This window comes from Quercus suber, unplaced genomic scaffold (genome assembly GCF_002906115.3).
Source record: "Quercus suber isolate HL8 unplaced genomic scaffold, Cork oak 2.0 scaffold_41, whole genome shotgun sequence".
Lineage (NCBI taxonomy): Eukaryota > Viridiplantae > Streptophyta > Magnoliopsida > Fagales > Fagaceae > Quercus > Quercus suber.
The window spans coordinates 1829183-1856476 of record NW_027069506.1 but is presented as its reverse complement, the minus strand read 5'-3'; the positions used below and the strand labels follow the sequence as shown (position 1 = coordinate 1856476).

Sequence of the window (27294 nt, the reverse complement as noted above, 5' to 3'; positions counted from 1 at the left end):
GGCTGTGAATCTCAAGGCAAAATTTTGAAACTTGTGGTCAGTGATAGGAAGTGAAAAAGACAAGTCTTCATGTTCACTTTTTACCCATCCAAATGGCCATGTCACTCACGTGGCCTATGGTGTATTTTTTATTCCCTTTAACTTTGTTACAGTACTACTGCACCTTAGCAAACAATTAGGCTATAGCACAAAAAATGGGACATTGTAGATTTCATTAAGCACTAACGAGGATATAACTCAGTAATTGAAGCATCATTTGTTAAGACTACGGCTGCGTTTGTTTCGCTTGAAAAGCATTTCAGGAAATCATTTTACAGCCTACCGTGTGTTTGGTTGGGCATGAAAAATTTGGTCAAACGAAAAATAATTTCTGTTGACCGTAAAACTCTCCCACTTCAGCCGTAAAATCAATTACACTCTCATTTTATTTTCAAATGATTTCCAGGACTCAGAGAGAGAGAGAGAGAGAGAGAGAGAGAGAAGAAAAAGCACAGCGAAACCCATCTCCCCTCAGCTCCACCCCACGCACCAACGAGAGAGAGACGTAGCTCCACCCCACACGCAGACGTCGGTCCAAGGTCCCCCACACTCCGACGAGCAATGCTGCTGTACCCGATCCACTCAACCTCACCTTCGCCCACTTTGAGCTCTGCATGTACCCGATCCACCAAGGCAAAACTCTCCCTCATGCTGGCGAAGCCCATCCCATCTCCAACATCTCCGATTCATCGCTCCCACGCCACTGGCGAGATCGCACCTCAGCACCGATCCACCCTCTACAATACCCGATCCACATCCCTCACCTCTCTCAAACCCACACTTCTCTCAAACTCAACCTCACCTTTGAGATCATGTTGCTGAGATTGCACCCCAGCACTGCCGAATCGCGCTGCCGAGATCATCGCCCATGACCCACCCATGACCGATCTCTCTCTTTCTCGATCTACCTGTCCCTTTCCCTCAATTTTTGATCACTCTCTCTACCTCCCTCTCTCAGTTTGATCGAATAGTGTGAGTTTAGGAATGGTTTTGTTTTGATTTTTGTTTTTTTAAGTTTATATATTAAAATTTTTTATTATAAAATTTGTTTGGAAGCTGAGAAAGTAGTTGAGAAAATGTGAGAAAATAGCATTTTCAGAATGCAAACAAACACATGAAAATATTTTCTAAACAATTTTTATAATGCAGTCAAACACTTGAAAATATTTTCCTTTCTTGAAAATATTTTCACCTGAAAGTTTTTACACTCGGAAAATATTTTACATTCAACCAAATTAACGCACCCTAAGTGAAACTCCTGTTCTGATGATGAGGTATTCAATTTAACACTGCTGTGCCTAAAAAATGCAGGTTGGGAGGGTACAGGAAGATTGCGGGAGAAACTATTAAGCATCAGAACCACTGAAGCCATAGTTGGTCTCTCAGCAATATTTTCTTGAACACACAGTAAGCCAATGTGGATGCATCTCCATATTTCAGTTGTTGAATTGCTTCACAACGTTGGATCTATAAGATTTGACATATTCCCCTCCCTCCAATTTTTCCATGCCTACATGGTTGTATATAACAATATGTACGTACAAAATTAAAAAGGAAATACTTCTATTTCTTTTCAATGTCATGATCACAATTTATGATAAATTACTAACTTTCTCTAGAGTCCTAACTGTTATAAACCTGTGAATTTAATAATTAAATCAACGTATTAACAATTCAAAGAAAAACCTTAATGAATTAGTTGGGAATTTGAGATTTATGCTTAACATTCTCCTTGTCACGAAAACAACTATTTCTTTGGCCACTCACAATTTCCAGAATTAAGACACCAAAACTATAAACATCTGATTTAACTAAAAAATGTCCATGCATTACATATTCTGGGGCCATGTATCCACTGTATATAAAAGATAATATTCTTTACTATCTTCAATTCAAATGGTAGTAGAGCTTTACAAATCAAGATAATATTCAAACTCTTTATTAACTTCCACTCATTTCGGGATATTCTCATCTATTGGAAGAATTTTTATTAGATTCATGTATGAAAGTAACCTCTAGAAATAAATTGGGGAGCCATGCTTAGTTGAGTTGGTATTATTTTGATACTTACTGGGTTCCCACGATTCTACTTGTATTTCCTTGAGTTTGGTCCAATACAAATAATCTTGCCATGCCAAAGTCAAAGACCTTAGGGTTCATTTCTTCATTCAAAAGAATGTAATTGGCTTTGAGATCACGATGAATAATATGAAGTTGAGAATCCTCATGAAGGTAAAGAAGCCCCTGAGCAATGCCGCCTATGATTTTGTAACGTTTTCCCCAATCTAACTGTGCACAATTGATTGGATCTAAAATAATTGTGGGAAGAATGTTACTATCTCAACTCTCAAGTATCATTTATGCAAGATTTATAACTCAAATAAATTCTTTTGATTTAAAACCTTGAAACAAAAAAAAAAAAAAAAAAAAAAATTGCAAATTTACCAAATATGAAATAATCCAAGGTTTTGTTAGGCACAAACTCATAGATAAGAAGTCTTTCAGCTCCTTCCAAACAAAAACCTAAGAGCTTAACTAAGTTGCGATGCTGAAGCTTGGCGACTAACAACACCTCAATTTTAAATTCCGCATCTCCTTGTCTAGAATTCATTGACAACCTTTTGACAGCTATATCCTGACCATAGGGAAGCCTACCCTATGATCAAAATAAAGTCTAAATTAAAACAAACGAAACAATACAGAAGGAATTCAAATACATTGCTTATTTGCTTTAACACATTTATGGATGGTTAGTAGTCCTTACATGATAACATTTCCTTACTCTATAAACAGCCCCAAATCCACTTGTCCAAGCTTATTTGCATCTGAGAAGTCATCTGTTGCTGCTCTTACAGTGTTGAAGTCAAATTGCAAGGACTCTCCAAAACTGATGTCAATCGATGCTTCGTGGAGTAGACGTTTATTAACTCATATTTTAATATGTAGTAAGTGCATGATGTGGATAGTATAGCAACATACAACGGACAACGGAGTGGTGCTACTTTTTTTTTTTTTTAATGAACGAAAGGGGGGGCAGGGGCTACCATATGTGACTTAACCCCCAGGGCGTAACCTAACAGGGGCACTCCCCCGCTAGGGAATGTTGGATTGAGCCATAGTTACTGTGACCGGGGCACCACGGACCTCACCCTAGTACCCCAAGAGAGCCAGAGTGTGGGGCGCAATGCATGCCATAAATCCCCCCCCCCCCCCTACATGGTACCTGCCTCGACTCGAACATGGGACCATGAGCATGCACGCGGGATCCCGAAGTGGTGCTACTAAAGTGTATGTCAAATTGACTTTATTACCATGGAAATTAAAATATATTTTTACACTACTTTACATCTATTATTTCATGTACATATTCACAATGTGAGAATTCTAAAATTTTAAAAACACTACAAAAAACATGCTTTAGAGTTGCGTTTTTCAAGCTGCATTTACAAAAATGCAGCTATAGGATACTATTTGAGCTGCATTTTACACAAACGCAGCTCCACCACTGGACGTATAGTTGCGTTTACTAAACGCGGCTATAGACTAGCTTTGAAGTCGCGTTTTGTGGTGTTGAGGTTGTGTTTAACTGGGTAGGGCTTAAGCCGCGTTTTAAAAATGCGGCTATAGATAGACCTATACGAGTTTTTTTTTTTTTTTTTCCTTCAATATATCCCAAAGATGCGTTTATTAAACGCTGTTTAAACATGTATCGAGCTACGTGTTTCAACATGTATCCCAAAGCTGCGTTTTTTTCAACTAATTTATTGGATTCATTGAGCTTAGTAATCAAATTGTCATTTTCACAAATGAACTTGCTGAAATTCTCATAAAACTTCTTAGCCTTTTTCTTTAAGAGTTTGACATTTTGAATATCAACAACAACACCCATGGATTCAGGTAACATGTCATCACAATTATGAGGATTAATACTCACAGAGGCATTTTCACAAACACATGGCATGTAACACTTAACAACATCCATTAAAGCATACGAAACACTGTCCATGGCAAAACACACAAGAGGTCAAGGATCACACTTAGGTAATGAAACTAAAACAAGTGTACTTGCTCTGATACCAATTGAAAATCCGAAATTGTGTGAAAACACAAGAGCTTGTTTAGACCTCCGATTAAAAATTACGGCTAGATTGCTTTTACTCTAACTTATCTAAGTGCAGAAACAAGAGTAAATGAAGCGCAATCAACCAATACTACTCTAGTACATAAACATGAACAACAAACAATAAAAGTAAAGCACAAGAGTAAGGGAAGAGAGAAAGCAAACACAAGATAACACGCCGATATGTTATCGACGAGGAAACTGAAGTACTCAGCGTAAAACCTCTCCGTTGCTCTCTAAGCGGTAAATTGATCCACTAGACAATAAGTTGGGATACATGAATAGCAAGAGACCCTCAAAGTCTAATTTACCCAATGTACCTAAGCCCTCCAAGTTCCTACTCCAACATGACTTCTCGGAACTGTGTCTTGTCTAGTTCTCCAGATCTCGCAATACGCTCGATTGTATTCATCAAGCCTCACTGGCTTCTTTTGGCAAATCTCAAAGCTTCACATGCTCCAAAACACTCTCTACACTTTAAATAGGTGTGTGGGTTGTGTTTGGGTACAAATCTCATTTCAAGGTATGACAATGGGAGAGGGAAGGAGAAGAGGCTAGAATGATTTCTCACTAAAGATGAGTAGCTCTCTCTCTAAAAGATGGGTGTGTGTGTTGTAGAAAACCTATCTAGGGTTTTTCTCTCTGAAATGACCTCCTTTACATTTGTGGGTAATGAGGGTATATATTGTATGGGTGAAGGGTAAGAAAGTCACACTTAAAATTCCTTCAGGCAGAATGTTTCGTGACTACCTCTCGGGAAGACCTTACCCACGAGACACTCGCGAAATTGACAACCTGGCACGACTCTTCAGCTTCCAGTCAAGTGCTTCTCACGTGACTATTTCATGGGTTAGCTTCTCACGAAATCCACTTGTTCTTCAATTCATGCTTGATTCTTCACCAACTTAATACTAAACCCAATATAATAAAATCCTACAAAATACAAGGAACAAAATTAAAGCAATTACAACACTTTTTGTCATGGAATAAAGCTAACATAAAATATAGTTGTAAATCACAATTTTACAGAATTGAATTTCTTTCCCTTGCATTATAATGTAATATTTTCATGCACTAGTAGCCAAAAAGTTTAAACTCAATGAATATAACTTTTTATGTTCTATATATATATTAAACCATAAAGAGAATATATAATATTAGAGTCATCAATTAATATAGGACCAAGTTTTGATAAAAATCTTGTATTAGTTAAAAAAGATCAAGTTATATAACAAATGATGGGCTTAACTTTAATATTTTTCATGAAATTGGGGAAGAAGCCTAAAATCCTTTGTCTCACTTTTTCTTTTCTAATTTATGCTTCAATTTATACTTCATCATTTACAATTTGTCATCTGCTCTTTATTCCTTGTTTTAGAGAGTATTTTTGTAAAAACTAAATCCTTACATGGCAGAGTATTAATTAAAATATGTATAAGAGTTTTATTTATTTGTTTATTTTTATGTCGTGATATCCCTTCTTTTCTCCTACGCATGTGAATGCTTCTTATATACAGTAAATATCTATAATTTTCAAAATTTTCCAATTGAGAAGAATGCATCAATCAGTCATCTTTTAGTTCATTCATTTTATGATCAATTCAAAGCTTTGAAGTTTGATCCGAATAATGCATGGTTGACGAAGACGTGATTGAATAGTGAGGTCATATTCAAAATTACTTGGTCAAATTCATGCACTCGTTCAGATTTATCCAAAACCGCAGAGCTACAACCATTCGTTTATGAGTGCCCGAGAACAGTCCACGAAAACGAGAATGTCTGTGTCAACATGGACCAGATTGTGTCTTTGTAGTAACTAGTAAGCATTCCAGAAGTACAATTTAAAGTGGATAAGCAACGCCCAGTGGCCATTTTTCCTCTCGACCTTACAAATAAAAGTGATGTTCATTGAACTTTCCGAGTGGAAAGGCAGGTAAAGATTTTTCTTTGGGGAATGCAGTCGATCGTGTAAATATGGCCATAATTCAAAATAACTTGAAAAATTCATGCATAATATTTAAGAGGGTATGATAATCTCTAAATCCTAGATTGTCAAGGAATAACTAATTCGGATTTATAAAAGAAACTTAAAACTACTCAACTTATCGTTTGTATTAGAATTTTCTTACTTGCCTATCCTAAACTTCTAATATAATTATTTTAACTAGTCTTAAACTTGTGCAATGCATTGGAGCATTTTACATATTTTACAAAGCTACGTAAGCTTTGTCTTGATAGGCTAAAAATGTATTGACCCCTTATAATAAATTAACTAATTGATTTAGCCAAGTTAATTAATTAATTCAATTAATATGCAAAATGCGTGGTAGCACAAACAAATCACCAATTAACTAAAGTGCAGCGGAAATTAAATTGACATGATGATTTGTTTACGAATGAGGAAAACCTACACAGCAAAAACCCCACTAAGTGATTTTAAAGTCACCACTCCCAAGAATCCATTATTATCAAAACAAGCGGTTACAAGTAAAGGAATCTCAGTATTTTATACTAACCTACAATTAAACCCTTACCCCAATACCCAATTGGATTTGTTTTGTAGTGACAATATATCATTTTCAATGCACGGCTCCCAGTATGTGACTAACCAATAGATGCGCGAATCCCAATACGCAACTTAATCACCAACTTGAGAAAGATGTTGGCTGTAAAGTTCTTTAGCTCATCACAAGATGAAGATTACGAAGCTCCTTGGTCACAAAACTCTACGGTGTACAAACATAGCAGTTTATTCAAGAGAAAAATGAACTAGGGTAAATTCTGTCTTCGGTCATAATTTGCATGAACACAATTTTGCTTCACACTCACGCAACCTTTGACAGCCCTTAAAATAGTCCTTATATATGTTTAGGGTTGTGAGAAAAGAGAATCTAAACATGTACTCACGGATTGGATGCAAAACAGAACTGAAAATCTGTTTTTCATAAATATCAACAGATAGGGTATCAATCGAGTTAGCTGTCGAGTTTCGGGCTTCAGCAACTTTTTAAACCTTGATAAATACTAGTTGTCTAGTTTTAAAATCCAACACTTCTTCACTTATTTCTTTGACAAATTTGCATGGTTTTAACACTTGAACTTGAAACTTTGTTTCTTAAAGCGTTAAATACATCCTAGATCTACCAAATTATAAGTAAAGTAAGTTTTGCCAAATGATTAGCCAATTACATAAAATATTGACATATGTACTTAACATAATTCACATATGTCCTAACATGTCTGATTTTAAACAGTTAAATATTTCAATCCCATCTCAGTAGGATGTTATTGGATTGTCACGGGTTCAGTCTCAGTGATCTCCACCTCCTACAGATTACTTCAAAGTCAACTTTGATGGGGCCACGTTTCTTGAATTAGGCAAGGTAGGGCTGGGCATTGTGATCAGAAATTGGCAAGGTAAAGTTGTGGCTTCACTCTCGAAACAAGCTCCACTTCCCTTCCCACCAGACATTGTCGAAGCTATGGCTGCTGCAAGGGCGATTTCTTTCGCCCAAGAGCTTGGTATCAGACCTTTCATCCTTGAAGGAGATTCGGAAGTAGTGACCAATACCCTTATTTCTACTGAAGACTCACTTTCTCCATTTGGTCACATCATTTCTTTGGCTAAATCCACCTTAGATACCAATGATTATATTTCATTTTCTCATGTTTTTAGGATTGGTAACAAGGTTGCTCACAACCTAGCTAGACATGTTAGAGGTTTGTTGGTGTGGTTGGAGGATGCTCCCCCCACCTTTATTTTGTTCTTTTCGCTGATTTTGACTAATAATATTAGTTGTCTTCCTTCTCCAAAAAAAAAAAAAAAAAATCCACATGTCAACACATTAAAATCCAACCATGTAATGTTGCATATCTATTCGTTTGTCCTTATAGTATTTACTAATCAATTCTTTATGCTTTTTTTTGATTAATGCATTTTTCCAAAAGAAAAAAAAAAATAGTAACCCATAATTAGTTCCTAAGGCATAATTGCTATATAATTTATATATACATTAGCATTATTTTGAGCATCAAAATAAATCTTAAAAATTTACAGTAAGTAAATTTGTATAAGGGGAAATTATAGTAAACCCACCTGTGGTTAGACTCGTTTTCACTTTGCCTACTCATAGTTCAAAACTTAACAATTTGCCTACTTGAGATAACTTTCGGTAGAGATCTGTTACCTACCTCTTCCTTTGCCATTAGGAAAACATATTTTTAGGAAAAAACAAACATAACAAAAATAAAAAAGTTAGGGTTTTTGATGATTGCTTAAAAACTTCTATGAGAACAAAGTGAAGGAATAGCACACACATCAAATATGCTATAGCTCTAAAGTTCTGAAAAAGATAATCCATTATTCAAAAAATAAAAAAGATAATCCAAAACCCAACCGGGTTTTAAAAACTACCAAAGAAAAATCAATTTCATTTTCAAACCATCAAAAAATTCCAGAGAGAGAAGAAGTAAATACACCACTAATCTCTAATCTACCAACTCCAATCTTCATTGATCTCCTAAACTCAATCTTTGCCGATCTCTAACTCTGATCTCCTAAATTAGATCTCTAACTTCGATCTCCGTTGATCTTTGTGGTTGTCAATTTGTGTCACTAAGCTTGCCTTTCGCCAAAGCTAACTTATTCTCCTCAACAACTAAAGCCACAACTAGGGCTGTCCAGAGACCCGGCTAACTCGATCCACCCGCCACCACCGACCGGACACGACCCGCTGCTAACCGAAACGACTTTTCCAATAGTCGGCGACAGGTTTATTCCTCCAAAACTCGGGTTTTCTGGGTTTGTTGTCAGTTTTCTTTTATCCTAAATTCGATCAACCTGATTTGACCAATCTACAAAATTTTCTGCGATTTTTGGTAGATCCAGCGTGATCTAGACCATTTTCATCGAAATCTCGGCAAGATTTTGCAAGATTTAGTTGAGATTTTACTGAAAATGGCCTAGATTAGGTCGAATTTGGTGAGACCAAAAGGAATTTAACCGTTTTTCTCCGTTTTCTTGTCGAATTCTTGCTGGATCTACGCTGAATTCTCACCGTTTTCTAGATTTTCGATGGCTGACCTGCCCGGATCCTGTTGAAATTTCAACCCACCCAATCTGATCATCCTCTCAGTCGGCGGTGGGTTGAGATTCCGTCCACCTGATCTAGTCAGTTTGGATGCGGGTTAAGCACAAATTAGATCCGACCTGACCTGTGGACAAGCCTAGGCAGAACCCATAAATCCACTCGTTTCTTCTAAGATCAAGCCCCAAATGATATGTTGTTGTTTGGGTAATCTGTGGGTTCTTAGCGATTTAGGTACTTGATTTTTTGGATTTGATGATTCAAGTGTTTTGCTATTGTGGTTGGGATTCAAAGTGGGTTTGAAGTTGGAATTGGGGGTGGGTTGGAAGTTAGAAGAGGCACAAACAACACCTAGGATCGCCACCACGCCGCCAAACCCATGGCTGATCTACCACAATCCAAACCCACGGCTGGATATCTTTTTACCTCATTCTTTGGTTGTTGATTGCTTATCTCTATCTTACTCTCTTTTGTTAATAATGTTGCTGGTTGTTTTGAGATTGTTGGTCTTCTTGTAAAAACTGCACTACAAGAAAATGTATTTTTAGTGACGAAAAAATTCGTCACTAAAAGTCCAGTTTTTCGTCACTAAGAACCTTTAGTGACGAAATTGGACTTTTAGTGACGAAATTCGTTTCGTCACTGTAGCCCCGTCGCTAAAAGTCCTGGCGACTTTTAGCGACGAAAAATTTCGTCACTAAAAGTCCGATTTGGTAAAAAAAAAAAAAAAAAACTTTTAGCAACGAAAACATTTCGTCGCTAAATGTTTTCCTCGCTAAAAACAGTATTCAGTGACGAAAATATTTCGTCACTAAAACCATTTCAGTTTATTAAATCATATTTAGTGACGAAAAATTTCGTCACTAAAACTATTTTCGGGTACATGTAGTGACGAAAATATTCGTCACTAAAACTATTTTTAAGAAAATCCATGCACATATAGTGACGAAAATTTTCGTCACTAAAACCATTTCTTACAAAATTCCACTGCATTTAGTGATGAAATATTTCGTCACTAAAACAATTTTTTGTTGCCATATTTGTGATGAAAAAATTCGTCACTAAAACTTATTTTCTATTTTTATTATTTTCGTGACGTTGATATTAACTTGTAACCTGTCATTACATTATTAAAACCTCACATTTAATTAACACATTTATTTCAACAACACATTTATAAAAAATCGAGTTAAAATTAAAACAAGTATCAAATTCAAACTCCTTCCATACAATAATTGTTTGTAACACATACAATAACTTAAGATGTTTTATAACAATACAAAAAATGTAGCATAATATAATTAGAACCCCTTAAAGCCAAAAGATGTCCTCATATGTCTTCAAATAATGCCAAAAGTAAATCCCCTAAAGCCACCAATAAGAAATCTGCACAAATATAAAAACACTACTTCATTAAAATCATAGAGTAAAAACATTAACTATGTTATAAAAAACATTTCTAACAAGTAATTTCAAATGATACATAAAAAATGAAGTGTTTTAATTTAAAACACTCCCAATATGAATTTAAACCACCTTATAACACTATGCAAGCCACCCGCTTGCTCCAACACAACAACCCACCACAAAACAAATTTCTAACATCACAACTATAATTCTTACAAGTATTGAAATAGAATAAAGGAACACAATTGCTACTAATTAACAAGTTTCATTCACATTTGCAAGAAATTAAAAACACTCCCAATATGAATTTAAGCTACCTTATAACACCACGCAAGTCACCCGCTTGTTCCAACACAACAACTAACCACAAAAACAAAACAAATTTCCAACATCACAACTATAATTCTTACATGTATTGAAATTGAATAACAACCCACCACAAAAACAAAACAAATTTCCAACATCACAACTATAATTCTTACATGTATTGAAATTGAATAAAGGAACACAATTGCTACTAATTAACAAGTTTCATTCACATTTGCAAGAAATTAAAAACACTCCCAATATGAATTTGAGACACCTTATAACGCCATGCAAGCCACCCGCTTGCTCCAACAAAACAACTCACCACAAAACAAATTTCCAACATCACAAGTATATATAGAGTTTTATAAGTTTTTAACTAGAATATACTTACTTTGCTCAAGCTAAGTTTACAACTTTTAGAAAAAATCCAAAGTTAACTTGTGTTCTTTACCTTGTTCCTCATAATTTCTTCAGCCACAAAAGAGAGAGCTGGAAATAAAAGCAAGATAGCTTTTAGTGAACAGTTAAGTAGACCCAATGATAAGCACAAAAAGATGAGTGAAGCTTTACCTGCATGCAACACATAGATAAGTGAAGCTTTACCTCTTGATGGAGACAATGTAAGAATTTCAATAAAAAGATGGCTCTCAATCTAGAATACCATAGATTTACATAATAAATAATAAGTAGATAATTGACATAAAGTCATTAGAATTAGGTAAATCACAACCAACATTGAAAAAAAGAAGAAAACACAATGTTATAGTAACTAAAGGTGTTAAACTACCCTATCAAGAAGTTCTACAAATACAAACACACAAGGAAATCAATCTAAACTTTTCCTTTTAGAGCATGTAATCATGTTTAACTATTAGATATCCCCTAAAAAAATTTGCTAAAGACATGACAACTACTCCACTATGCTTTACACCACATCTCCATCCTAATAAGTACGCTCATACATCAATGAAGAGTTTATGATTGATTTCAAAATTGAGACCCAAAACCATTTCACAACAATCACCATTCCAAACCACAATCACCATTCCAGTTCATAAACAACAGCAGCACAACCCTCATCCAAAACAATATGTACAAAATGAGAACGGTCTCTATTCAAACTTAGACAAATTATCCTACCACAGAGAATAAATTTCAAACAAATTAAATAAAAAATAAAAAAAAAAAAAAAAGGAAAAAAAATTAACATCAAGCAGAAAAATTAACATCAAGCATTTAGAAACAAAAACTAACAAAAATTTGTTTGGATAAAACTGTGTTCAAGTTTTGGATAAAACAGTTTCACAACAAGAGCATATTGAAGAAATTCGAAACAACTTGAAGTGAAATCCAAGTCTTTATAGCTCCAAGATAATTTCCAAGGTGAATAGATTCAGTTGGTCTCTTCCTGTAAAACAAAAAGGTTCAAAAGATTTGCAGCCAAAGAATCAGTCATAACCACTATAATGAGCAATTAAATTGTTTGCTAACCTTTGCTCAATTTAAATCCATTGCTTAGTTGTAATGAAATAACTACTATAATGAGGCAGGTAAAATGGGAAAAAACACAACTTTAACCAAGTTATGAGAATTTTGAACTGGTCAGTAAATGAACCTCCTGTATAGATGGAACTCCAATTTTCCCATCTTGTAATAAGTGAAGAACATGTGTATAGACTATAGACTACTATGGTTCCCTTTTTCAATGCATCGTGTAGAAAAATGAATTGGATCACACAAATTCACAATTTATAGATATAACATTTCCTCAAATTGCTCAATTTAGCACCCCAACAAAGCCTTTGTCCCAATTACACAAAGAAAGATTCTTGACAAAACTAATTAGAAATTTTCATTTTTAGAGGGACTTCTCTAGTCAAGAAACTGATAACAAGCAGAGGTAAGAAGCTAGAACTATAAGGTAGAAGACTCACCGCCCATTTGGGAAGTAATGCAATCATAGTCGGGGAGAGCCCGCGATACATGCCTCGCAACCCCTCCTTTTTAAATATATGTTCCAAACTACCTACTATAAGACTACCTGATCCAACCAAAACAATAAAACACCATTGATACTCAACCATATTCTGATATTCATATACCCAAACAAAAAAAAAAAAAAAAAAAGCACCTTGTAACTATTAAACTCACTAAACAAAAACCCCATTTGATATTCAAATAATATTCTGATATTCATATACCCAAAAAAAAAAAAAAAGGCACCTTGTGACTATTAAACTCACTAAAAAAATGGATATAGACAATAGAGTGAATCCTGAAAAAGGCAAAAAGAAGAAAAACCTTTTTACTTCCGGTGAGCTATTGCTGAAGCTGCTCTTTGAAACTGCACAAAACTAACAAATACTGTGCCTGTAGCAAAACCCACCAAAACAAACAAATAAATAAATAAATAAAAAAGAACCCTGAAGTAAAACTCAAAAGGAGAAAGAACAAAAAAAAAAAAAAAAAAAAAAGACCTGAAGCGACATTGGGATCGTCGTCGCCGGAGTGCTTCACTGGGATCGTCGCCGCCGGAGCGTCGCGGCCGGAGCGTCGCTGAAGCGACGCTGGGACCGTCGCTGCCGGAGCGTCGCTGAAGCGACGCTGTGAGCGTCGCGGCCGGAGCGTCGCTGAAGCGATGCTGGGGCTGAAGCGACGCTGGGACCGTCGCGGCCGGACCGTCACCGATGATTGGAGTGGCTTATCGGCGACGGTAGCTGCTCATCGGCGACGGTTCATCTTTCTCGGCGATTCAAAGAACGGTGTATAAAGCGTCACCGATGAAGATTTTTAGCGACGGTGGGCTGCTTATCGGCGACGGTGGGCTGCTTATCGGTGACGGTTCATCTTCATCGGCGACGGTTCGTCTTCATCTTCATCGGCTGGGTTTCTTTTCTTTTTTTTGGTTTGGGTTTCTCAGTGTTTTTTTTTTAGTGGGTGAGTGTTTTTTGTTCTGCTGAGTGGGTGAGGCTAATTTTTGGGTTGGAGTATTTATAGTGCTTTTTAGCGACGAAAACTTTTCGTCGCTAAAGATCACTTTTAGTGACGAAACTGAAATTTGTCACTAGAAGTGGGAAATAGCGACGAAATATCAGTTTCGTCACTAAAAGTGGTCTTTAGCGACGAAATTTTTTGTCACTATTGCCCACTTTCAGCGACGAATTTTATTTTCGTCATTAAAGAGACCATATTTTGTTCAGATTTTTAGCGACGAAATTCAACTTTCGTCACTGTAGCATACTTTTAGTGACGAATTATGATTTCATCACTAAAAACATTTAAGTGCAAAACCATTGTTATTTTTAGTGATGAATAGTTTTCGTCACTAATTCTTCCTTATAGCGACGAAATGATTTTCGTCATTAATACTATCACAGCAATACCTACAGTGACGAAATATTTTGTCACTATAGCTTAATTAAAATTGCGCCAAAATTTCCCTCTACTAGTGCCTATTTTTTAGTTCACAATAGCGACAAAATTTATTTTTCGTCGCTAAATGTAATAATTTTTTTCACTTTTAGTGACAAAATTCATATTTCGTCACTAAAGCTGTATTTTTAGCGACGAAAAATATTTCCTCACTAATTTTCGTTGCTAAAAATACATTTTGTTGTAGTGCTGGTTCACAATTTTGAGTTGTTATGAGATTGTTGATATTGATATAGATTAAAAGTGATTTCATTGAGCCCTTTGATTTGTGTGCTATTCTTCCATTTTGTTCTCATAGAAGTTTTTAAGCAATTAAAAACCTTAACTTTTTTATTTTTGTTATGTTTGTTTTTTCCTAAAAATATGTTTTTCTAATGACAAAGGGAGAGTTTGGTAACAGAGCCCTAACGGAAGTTACCTCAGTTGGGCAAAGTGTTAAATTTTGAACTACGGGTAGACAAAGTGAAAATGAGCCTAATCACAGGTGGGTTTACTATAATTTCTCCTTATACAAATTTACGTGTTGTAAATTTTTAAGATTTATTTTGATGCTCAAAATAATGCTAATGTATATATATATAAATTATATTGCAATTATGCCGTAGGAACTAATTATGGGTTACTATTTTTTTTTTTTTTTGGAAAAATGCATTTATCCAAAAAAAGCATAAAGAATTGATTACTAATTACTATAAGGACAGACGAGTAGATGTGCAACATTACATGGATGGATTTTAATGTATTGACATGTGGAGTTGATTGAATTTAAAATATGTAAAATATTCCAATGCATTGCATGAGTTAAATACCAGTTAAAATAATTATATTAGAAGTATAGGATATGCAAGTAAGAAAAGTCTAATACAAATGATAAGTTGAGCAGTTGAGTTTTGAAAAACTGACATTTCGAGCCCTTTAAAACTATCTTTTTGCGCATTTTGCAAGTCAATGACTCGCGAACCACCCACGAGTTTACTTGTGAAATGTGCAGATGCACAGGGGAAGATTTCATGGGTTAGATCTGAGTTGTGAAGCACTCGTGAATGAGTCACGAAACTCTCTGCCTGAATTTGTGAAGAAACTGAAATGTCTATTTCAACTCGCGACTTGGATCTAATTGCATCCACTCATGAATTGAGTCACGAAACACCCAACAAGTTTTTCAATACAAAAAAATTTAGCATTTTAAGAAAAAAACTTTTAAAACCAAAGTGACAAAAATTACTTTCAAAAGAAATAAAACACTCAAAAATCTTTTTGAATTAAAAAGTAATTGAGCATACACACGTTACATTTAAACATGTACAATCACACAAATAATTGAGTTTCGTTAGTGTAGGTTGATCATATTCAAGTAGAGATGGAGATTTGTTGACGTGGATTTCTTTTGTGGCTTAAATTTGTCACAGTGCCCAAGTCGGTCATAATGGTTTGACTAAATTCCTTTATTTTTTGGCCGATTCCTTTATTAGTTCAAGGAATCCCACACTTTTGTTATTTCTATCGTAGCCTACATGTGCCATATATGAGTATGTTATGCTGCATAGAAGCAAGCCCCTGAAGTCCATCAAAGAGACTTTCAAGGCGCATATGAGAAACCACAGAAGGGGGGAAAATTGGGTTTCTTGTGTGCCACTTATTTAGACTTCCTATTTTTATAGTAAAGCTTTCTTTTTGTCGCCACCTGTGAATATTATCAAACGATACAAATTTGTGTATTTTTCATGTGTATGCTTATTATTTATTTTTTGTTTTCACTATTATTATTTAAATCTTGTGTTGCTATTTGAAAAACATTCATTAAATAAATTTTCAATATAAAATTAGCATCTTCGCACTTGCATTGCGCGTGCTTAGAGGCTCTTATATATATTTTTATTTAAAAAAATAAAATTTTCATTCATTATAATTCATGGTTGATTCATTTTTCTTAACTCAACTAGTGTTTCCTAATAAAACATCCAAGGTTCAAATCCAAAATAAATGCATACAAGGAGTTCAAATTATAGAATTTGAATAATTTACATTAATCGTTTAAAGTGTAATTCCAAGACAAATATATATCCATACTACAGCCCTTATTCACAAAGCATTATCTTGGACATAACTCAGTTATTGAAGCCTCATTGTTAGTTACACTGGAACTAGTGTGATATTGTACTGTGGTGGACGATAAACTTGCAGGCTGTGTTGGTGTAGGAATCGGATCCAAATTGCCATTAAGCATGAGAACAACAGAAGTCATACTTGGTCTGTCACTTACATTTTCTTGGACACATAGCAGCCCAATTTTGATACATCTCATCATTTCAGGTATTGGACTGCCTCTCAATGTGGGATCTATGAGATTTGAAGTTGTTTCCTCCCTCCAATTTTTCCATGCCTGGCGAAATGGTTCATTATGCACATACGAACTTATGGAAAATTTTCATTTATGTACTTCTCCGTTCATCAAATATTTTTAATAAAAAGGAAATGTCTAATTTGTACTTTGTAGTTATAGTCACATAGCTTAGAAGGTACTCTGTATTTTCTCCGTCATGGAAACAAGTAATTTTTTGCCTACTCACAATCTCCAAAAGTAACACCCCAAAACTAAAAATATCTGACTTCACTGAAAATTGTCCAAGCATTGTATATTCTGGTGCCATATATCCACTGTAATTCAATATCAACAAACTTATTTTCAATTTTCTTTGGAATAAAGAACGATTATTTTCAAAATTTTAATTTCCATCTTTGTTATGGCTTCTTTGTTTGATCTAGATAATAGTAACCTACTAAAATCAATTTTGTGTGTGTGTGTGTGTGTAAATATAAGGCAAGCTTAAATATTAGCATCAACTCTATGAAATTAGGATACTTACTAGGTCCCCACAATTCTATTTGTACTACCTTTAGTTTGATCCAGTACAAACATTCTTGTCATGCCAAAATCTGAAATTTTAGGATTCATTTCTACATCTAAGAGAATATTGCTATTTTTAAGGTCACGATGAATAATCTGAAGTCGAGAATCCTCATGAAGATATAGAAGTCCTCGAGCAATGCCTCTTATTATTTTGTAACGCCTTTCCCAATTTATACGTGCACGCTTCATTGGATCTACATATTTATGAAATATTATTAGATAGTCATATACCATGAAATTCAAAATAGTTTATCATAATTTTAAAAAAAAAAAAATTGAAGTATGAAGGTAAAACTACCAAAAATGTAGTAATCAAGGCTTCTATTTGGCACAAATTCATATATAAGAAGCCTTTCATTCCCTTCCAAGCAAAATCCTTGAAGTCTAACTAAATTTTGGTGTTGAAGCTTAGCCACAAGTAGAACCTCATTCTAACTCCAAATCTCCTTGTTGAGAGTTTCTTGACAACCTTTTCACAGCTATCTCTTGTCCATTTGAAAACCTACCCTGAACTTATAGAAATAATGTGTAAATTAAAAATTCCAGTCACTTGGATTTAATTCATTTTGATAAAGATTGATAATCTTTACATATCATAATGTTTTCCTTACCTTGTAAACTATATACCAAGATTAAGATAAGTCAACTTCTAAGTCAAGAAATAAAAATATGAAAAAGTCATGAAACATCAATGCTTATATACTTGCTGTAGTTGTAGGCAATTCTGGTGGTAGGGATGCTGCAGATGGGACTAGTGGCGGTGGTGATGGTGATGGCGGCGGCGGTGATAGTGGTGGCTCAACTGAAGGGTCATAAAAAGAGTATACTGCAAACCTTATATCACAGCTGGGTGTTACAAATTTACCTCCTTGCTTGCCATTACAACATTGTGGTATAAAACTCTGAACCTGCGGCAAGCACTGTTGCATTCTAGCTTGCTCAAATCATGGGTGCACTCAAGAAGTGCATATATGGTTTGGATGTTTGGGGCAGGGGTACTCTGCAGAGCAAACTTGTGAGTAGAATTTCTTAGGATATTTAATAAGGGTAATAGCGAGTTGTTGAAAGCTTCTACGTCTGAGACGTCTCCTGTGTTGTAAAAGGCAAAAAGAGGGCTAGCTTCCATAGCATTAAATATGGATCTGTTTGAATATCGAAGTGAGCATTTATCAGGCCAAATGATTGCCTCCTTTTGGTTTGGACAAGCTTTCAATAGGTCGGAACTTGCCCTGTTGATACAACTACGGCATTCGCTGGGCGAAGTGTCTCCTCTACAGAGCGCAATCGCGTATACTTTGTCGGGAGCTTCACCAAAAGAAAAATTGTAAAACCCATAATTAATTTTGGTGTTGTTAATCATTGAGGCCAGGAGAATATTGAGGTTTGCCCTGTAGGTACTATTACTGGTGTAGTTACCAGTGTTATAACAGTACTGGGCAGCCGTGGGAATAACAAGATGAATGAGAGCAACATAGAAGAATAGCAGTAGTCTCTCAAATGGCCCATTTTCATTGTTCCTCTGCAGATGTGGCTAGGTTGGAAAAGTTTTAGCATTAGACTCCTATGTCATTCCTGTTCTATTCTTCCATCAGTTTATGAATCTGCTTTCTAGTTTCTACATTGACTAAGGTGTTGGAAACTTCATTTAAATTACGAGCAATTCAAAGCATTGAACTGTAATACACGGTTTACATACAAAGACGTGAGTGAATTCTGAATAGTGAGTGAATTCTGAATAGTCATAGTCATAGACGAATAGGACAAAATAGAATTCAGAAAGGTCTTTTCCTCCGTGAGCCACGTACATGTGCATGGGTCTGAATTTGAAAAAACGGATTTATTTATTTTGAATTAACGAATGGGTCTGTGTTGCAACTCTGATTTTGCCAAAGTCAAATTGCTCAACGGCACTATTTTCATCTTCAGCTTCGCCTGAAGAACAAGTCAATACGTCTGAATTAGATAACTGTATTGACTAAATTGAAATTGTAATTATGTGTACACAAAAATAATTTAGATAGAACATTACACCACTAAAAATAGTCTACATATAATTTGTTATGTCGTAATTATAATAGCATGGCTACACGTTTCTACTTATGGCTTTTGGATGTGACTTTCGGATGTGAGGGAGAGAAGAGAGAACATAAATAATTAACGTGATTAAGTCTTAACAACTTACACTTATTAGTTTTAACTTATTGAAAAACTATATGTATAGTAGACTAATTCCAAAATTTTACACTAAACATGGTTCAGTCTTAAGTCTTAACAGATTACTCATAATGTTTTTTTTTTTTTTTTTTTGAGAAAAAAGATTACCTTAATGTGAAATTTTTTTTTTTGAGCCCACTCTTAATGTGATTCATGAGTCCATAAATGTGCATGTTTAATCCTTGACATTAATATGTAATACCTACCCTTTAGGTGAATATTTTAACAATGACTAATAAGTGAAAATTATTAATGACTAATAAGTCCACAAATTTGCCTAATTAAGCCTTGGCATTAATTTATGAATGCCAGCTTAGCTTTTGGAGAAAAGGTTATTGATGAGTATCATACAAAAGGGAAAATTATACAATATGCAAGAGTACAATAATGGTGTATCCCCTAATTTCACATGAATAATAGGCTTCATCATATATTTAATCGGTGAGACACACTGTTACATGAGATATCAGAGATTCATGATATGCATAATTGGGTTTATTAATAGGGATTGTGTATATGAGGCAATTAAAATCCTAGATAGCCAAGGAAAGGTATAAACTCGTTCAGATTTATCCAAAACAGAAGAGCTACGACCATTCATTTACGAGTGCTTGAGAACAGTACAGTGGTTAGGCACCGCCCAGTGGGCCATTTGTCCATGGTTTTGAAACTAAGACCGGTTTAACTAGATATCGTTCATAAAAACGAGTTTTTTAGCTCCTAAAACCTGTATACGTAGAAAAAGCAGCGGACCCTATGAACCGTGGTTGAACCTCCCAATTTTGAAAACTGTGGATGGTTCTTAAAGGTTCAACCAATTCACTTTTTTTTTTTTTTTTTGGGATACTTACAGTCATTGTTGAAGGAGAAAAATTAATAAACTGTTAAAGGAGAAAAACTTAAGTATCCAAAAAAAATTACTTAAGTTTAATTTCCTAAAACCATGCATTGTTGAAGGAGAAAAATTAATAAATGATCAAGTTTCTTAATCAAGGGAGTTAATAACATAATAGAAATTGTTTTGATTATGTTAAAACAATTTTCATTATGTTATTAACTCCCTTGATTAAGAAACTTGATATCTAATTTATGTTTGCTTATAATTTAATATTTCATATTTGTCTTATGTAAGTTATGATATAAAAAATACATTTAAAAGATAGATTTCAATATTTATTTTGGCTATTTTAGTAATTTTCCTCATTTTACTAATTTAATATATTTATTTATCTTTTTAAAAAAATTAAATTAATTATGACGTCATCAAGGTTCAACCTCGGTCCAATCTTCAAAACCTTAAACCCCTCCCTTTAACAGTTTATTGAACAGTCCGAGTCTAAAAACCATGCATTTTGCTTCCAAACCTAACAAATAAAAGTGATGTTCGTTGAACTTTTGGAGTGGACGGCAAGCAAAGTTTTTTCTTTAGGAAATGAGTTTTTACTTTTCAAGCAGTAAATAAATGAGTTGAGTGCCATAAATTTTAAACAATTTTGTTACAACTTTGCTACATGGTGACTTGTGAATGTTGAAATCATAAACCCATTATTTTATTTCTACTACTCACAAGTTGTCACATAGCAAATATAGTTGCGTACACATGTCATCTGAGGTCATAATATGGTCATATTCAAAATAACTCAACAAATTCATGCATAATATTTAAGAGGGGTTGTAATCTCAAGATCCTAGATAGCCAAGGAAAAATAAGAACTAATTTGCATTTAACCAAAAATAAAAATCAACTCAAATAATCGTTTGTATTAAAATTTTCCTTCTACTGCCGTCATATATGAAAACCAAGGACATCTTTTCTTTTGTGGTCTAAAAGCAGCAGTTTAAAAACTGTGTTCAGAATGTAATTAAAAACTGTGGATTTCGCCAAGGAGTTGAGCTTGTTCAAAGTGGTGATAGAGGGTGATGGCTCACGGGTTATCTAAGCTTTGACAGATTCGGGATGATGTAGTATTTTGTTTGGTACGGTGATGCGATTGATGAGAGTCAGAGTCTAGGAGCTACCCTTCAGTCTTGCAGATTCCCGAAATGTTGGAAGGAAAGGAAATACACTAGCTCACGCCTTAATTAAAAAAACAGTTTTATCAGTAGAAATGGATGTATAGATAGAAGCTTTACCTAATAATTTGAATAATGTATTTCAATCGAATTTAGTTCAATAAAATTTACTTACCTCTTTAGAGTGAAAACAAATCTTTTTTAACAAACATATTATAATAATTATTTATAAAAATATTTTGTTTTCAATCACGCTCAGTAACACAACTGTGAAATATTGTTTGCTTCAACATACAAAAAACTCTTGCATAAGATAACAATTCCACTGCAAACAACCAAACAAATAAATGATTAAACCGATATTATGATAAGTCAACTTCTAAGTCAAGAAATAAAAGTGTAAAAAAGTCATGAAACATCAGTGCTTAAATACCTGGTGTAGTGAAGGCAGCGGCGGTGATGGTGGTGGCTCAGCTGAAGCTTCATAAAAAGAGTATCTCTCATACCTTATATCACAGCTGGAATTTCCCTCCCTGCTTTCCATTACAACATTGTGTTATATAACTCTGCACCTGCTGCAAGCAACGTACTGTCGCATTCCCACTCTCTCAAATCAGGAGTGCACTCAGAAAGTGCATATATGGTTTGGTATTCTGGTGCAGGCACACTCTGCATAGCGAAGTTGTAAGTTGAATTCCCTGCTGCAGTACTGTTTCTTAGGCTATTTAACAAGGGCAACAGCACGTTGTTGAAACCTTCTACGTCTGGGACGTTTCCTGTGTTGTACAACCCCCTCATAGGGTTATCTTCCTCACGATTAAATATGGATCTAGGTGAGTATCGAAGTGAACATTTATTAGCCCAAATTATTGCCTCCTTTTGGTTTGGACAAGCTCCTAATAGGTCGTATGTTGACACATTGATACAACTACAGCATTCGCCAAGTGAAACGTCTTTACTACAGTGCGCAATCGAGTATACTTTGTCTGGAGATTCACCACTAGAGAAATTGTAAAACCCATAATCGATTTTGGTGTTCTTAATCATGGAGGCCAGGAGGGTTTTGAGGTTTTCCCTATAGGTACTGTTACTGATGTAGTTACCAGTGGTATAACAGTACCAGTACTGGGCAGCTGTGGGAATAACAAGATGAATGAAAACAAAATGGAAGAATAACAGTAGACTCGAATGGCCCATTTTCATTTTTCCACTGCAGTTGTAGGTTGGAAACATTTTAGTCTAGCAATATACATCTATATCATTCCTTTCTAAACTTTAATGCATGTATCTACTTTCTACATTGACTAATGTGTTGGAAATTTCAATTCCATGCTTTGGACTGCATATTACACTGTCGACGCGAAGACATGAGTAAATAGTGATGAGAAAAAATGGAAATAAAAAAAGGAGATTTCCATCATATTTTCCTTGTGGGCCACGTAGATGTGATCGCCTTTGGAAAACATGGAAATTGTTTTGGAGAACTAGAGACACACACTTGAGATTGAAATTGTTTGATTCGTTGATATAATATAGTTGAGTCTAAATTTATAGACTAAATTGTTTTTTCCTTAAGCGGTGTCTCTACTCAAAATGTTATTCTAACAAATGGTATCAGAACTCATAGTAGTTGTGTATTCGAGAGAGAAAAAAAAAAAAAAACATAGTTGTATGTGTCAAGGTGGCAAAGTTATTAAGCTCTCTTCACAAATAGAACGCGTGCTGGTCCCTTTGGCAGCCGGAGCAAAGATAAGATGCTTATGTACTTGGAGCCTCTTACCCAATCTTAGAAAAAAAACCCAGCAAATAAGAATACTCATTAACTTGGAGCTCTCACGCTCACACGTAAGGATCACATAAGGTAAGCGCACAAATTAAGTCCATATAGATGATTTCAAATGTTGCTAAACTACCCTGTGGTGCAAGCTTCCCATAAATATGGAGGCGAGTGTGAGTCCTTTCCTTGTGTGTCCTAGAGGAAGATAGACTCTGGTCCTATGAGAGAAATTATTAGGTCCACTAGGAAGACTGTAGATATAGTTCTCCCAAATAATGAAATAATGTCATTTATACAAATGTGTGGGTGAACTTTCTAATCAGTACAAGAAATAAAAAATAAAAATTATCAAGTGATATCGCATTTGCATAAATAAGAGCATTTTATTGGTTGGGAGGTCAAGGAGAATCACATCAACGGTTCTCCTAGTGGACTTAATAATTTCTCGTCCTATGAGCCAAAAGAATGATGTCAATTTCCCAAAGTATAGGGGTTTGTTTGGTAACGTTATTTAAACAACAGTTTTCTTTGTTTAAATACCACAATATATATTTCCACAATATTTTTTATCCACATGTATTTTTATAACACTTAAACCACGCTACTAAAAATCTTTTACCAAACAGGCCTTAGACCACAACATTGACATGCACATGTTTGTGTTGAAATTATAAGCATAATTGTTAGGGATAAAATATTGCTTTGAAGCAACCTATTATTATAGCCACGTTTTCAATAAAGATCTTAGGAAAGAATTAAAAATTTAAATAGAAACTTGTTAATAAGCATAATTTCTTTTATACTATTTATAGATCCCATGAAAAAAATATTTTAAAATTTTATTTTTGGTTACTTCATCTAGAAGATTTTAATAACTATTTGGTTATGTTGAGGAAAGAAAAGTTCAATTTTATATTTTTATTTATAAAAACTAAATCATTATGCTTTTAGTTAGTGGTTGGGAAGGAATTCAATTTCAGTGAATTTTTAAATGGTGAGGACAAAATTCATTCATCATAAAAAAAATAAAAAAGATGCACGCAATTGAATTTCTTTCCCTTGAATTATAATTGTTAGGTTCTAAAGACTTAGGATTTAATGTATTTAAAACTCTAATATGTATTGTTAGCAAACCATGATCAAAACAGGTTGTTTAGCTTTGTTTTGGACTTGCTCAAAGTTGGTTATTTTATGTAAAGTTGGAATCGAGTTGACGCAGAATTTAATGTGCATTTCGGCCTGACTCAATTGATCGAAGTTTAGGCTCAATCAATCAAAAATCGGGCAGATGCGTTTTTTCTGCAGAATTTCCAACTCAACCCTAACTCCTAAAAGGTTTAGAGTTTTATGTTTTTACCCTAGGTATATAAGGCAAACCCTAACCACGTTTTAGGTGTTGCTCATGTTGCTGTTTGTGTGAATTTCTTGTGAGATCTGTGAGGAGCTTTCCTTCACACAAGCTTAGGATTATCAAGAGGAGATTTCTTCATGAACTTGATGATCATTCAGTTGCTGCCATAAGAGTTTAAAGATACACAAGCGGGGGTGCTTGTATTTCTGGAAAAATCCAAGAAAGAAGGAGTCCGTGGTCTCGGAGCTTGCACATGGTCGTGTCAGTAAATTTCTATTGGTGGGTAGCAATAGAATGTTAGTGGTCTAAATTCTATTGTAAAACTTCAATTCTTTCTATAGTGGATTCAGGTTTACCTTGAGGATAACTAGGTTAAATCCTCTCCAGGTTTTTTACTAGTTTGGTTTTCCTAGATGATCATATTTTTGTATTGTTTATATTTCTACTACTATACATGATATGATTGTTTGATTGTGATAACCTAGATCTGAAATTTGGACTAAGTAGTAACTTGGTTAATTAACTAGAATAATCTGGTTGTGTTTTAAGGGGTCTAAAAACATACAATAATGTTATACTTTCGTGCGCTAGTAGCCAAAAAGTTTATACTCAATGAATATAAATTCTTATGTTCTATATATATATATATATATATATTCAACCATCAAGAGAATATATAATATTAGGGTCAACAAATAATATAGGACCAAGTTTTGATAAAAATCTTGTATTGGTTAAAAAATTTCAAGTTAAGTAATGATTTGATGAGCTGAACTTTAACATTTTCCAAGAAATTGGGGAAGAGGCCTAAGAATCCTTTCTCTCACCTCTTTTCCAATTTATTTTTTACCAATCACAACTTGTCATTTGCTTTTTATTCCTTGTTTTAGAGAGTATTTTAGTGAAAATTGAATCCTTATAGTTTTATTTATTTATTTATTTTTGTGTGGTGATCTCCCTTCTTTTATCCTAGATTTTGCGGAATTTAAATTCCTTTAGAGTTTCTGAGTCTCTTTAGGTGTATTTTTTTTTATTTTTTTTTATAATTTTTTTTTAAATATTTTTCTTTATAAACTAATGCTTATAACCCGGGAGAGGGGGGGGGGAATTTATTTTTTAATAATAATATTTTTCTTTATAAACTAATGCTTATAACCCGGAAGGGGGGTGTCAAGCCTCGAATATAAAAAAATAAAAAAATAAAAATAAAACGTAGAAAAATATGTTTTCATCTTCTAATTTTTGGTGGATTTCAAACTTTTTCCCTGTAGATTAAAGTAATTCCTTTTGGATTTACAAGTTTTTTCAAGAAACATAGTGTTCTGTTTATTGGGATGGGCCAATCTACGTTGGGATCATTATTTGGATTGCATGAAAAATCATAATTTCAAGAGTTATACAACGGCCAATTCTAGGAGAATTTCTTACGGCTCTCATGGTTGGAAAAATACATATTTGTATCGCATACAAAACATATGCAGCGGAAAATTAACTGATCTACTTCATTCGTAATTGATAATATGTACTATGTAAATTTCAGAATTCAAAAATAAGAGAGTGTACCTTGGTATAATGGATTTCAAAACTAAAAATAAAAAGTTCTTGAAAATACTTTTAATCTTCACTCCAATTCCACTTGTGCCCAAGAAGTGTGGTCTCTCAATCAGTTTTTATGAATTTGTTCAAGGGAGAATGAGAGAGTGTTTAACCCTCATATACAAACCATTTCATGTTCCTACTCAAATTCTGTATATTTCTCTTCTTATAACTGATTATCTAATTGGGCTAGCCTTTTGAGTCTTTCCAATTGGGTTTTAATATGTTGCTTGGAGTGGGATCAAAAGGGAACAAATAAGATACTAGCTCCAATGGGTTTTGGGCTTTTCTGTCAACTCTGGACAAGTTCAAAGTTACCATTAATTATATTTAATACCACTATATAAATATAATTGTACTCTAAGCTTTATTAATAAATTATATCCCAAAACTTTATTGTACATGCAACCCCTTCATAAAATATTTGGAGTAATACAATATCATGAATATAGACTACCACTTTGTAAATTACTGCATCTTAATCCTTGAATACCCAGTTTAATCCTTTAAGTTATTTATCATATGTTTGTGAAATCCAATTTCATAAATATATACTTTAATAACTATTTACTAAAGTAGTTAGGCCTAACATTCTGAATAACAAACCCATTAAACTTATCTCAAGGAATATTTTGTATCTCCGTTTAGAGACTATGAATTCCATCTTAAGAATATATGTTCTATCAACCCTAAATATGGTTGCCCAACATACTGAGGTTTTGACCGTTACTTTATATCTCACTCCTGATATATCAAAATAATCTACACTTCATTATCAGGTCTATTATTTTCTCAGAATTAAGAGTTCATGAAAATATAAGTCATGAGATTTATTATTCATTTGACAGTCGTTAGGAAAATAATAAATCTCACAGCAATCCAGTTCAATATGTTTTAACTCTTAAAACATATCAACATATCAACTAAAAGTCTCCACTTCCATGATCAAGACAAATAATCTTAGTTGATATGTTATAGTTTTCGCAGATAAAATGCCTAATTTCATCACTGACTACGAACTAAAATTATGAGTTTACA

At 34.2% G+C, this 27294-nt stretch overlaps 1 protein-coding gene, 1 long non-coding RNA gene and 1 pseudogene across 3 annotated transcripts; all 3 read right to left on the bottom strand.

Moving 5' to 3' along the window:
• Nucleotides 1-1734: 1734 nt before the first annotated feature.
• Nucleotides 1735-22729, bottom strand: LOC111998270 (cysteine-rich receptor-like protein kinase 10; annotated as a pseudogene).
• LOC136066619 (uncharacterized) lies at nt 10436-13174 on the bottom strand. Of its 2 annotated transcripts, none has more exons than XR_010628139.1 (4): nt 12897-13174; nt 11533-11614; nt 11354-11451; nt 10436-10632 (listed from the first exon to the last, which is right to left on the bottom strand). It is a non-coding gene; the product is annotated as an uncharacterized LOC136066619 (long non-coding RNA). The 2 variants fall into 2 exon arrangements; XR_010628140.1 differs by having other exon boundaries at nt 11533-11567.
• Nucleotides 16487-17994, bottom strand: LOC112029815 (cysteine-rich receptor-like protein kinase 10). The gene is given in 6 exon segments (XM_065771291.1): nt 16487-16777; nt 16902-17052; nt 17262-17499; nt 17604-17737; nt 17739-17812; nt 17953-17994. Coding segments are annotated over 6 exon segments (930 nt in total).
• Nucleotides 22730-27294: the final 4565 nt, after the last annotated feature.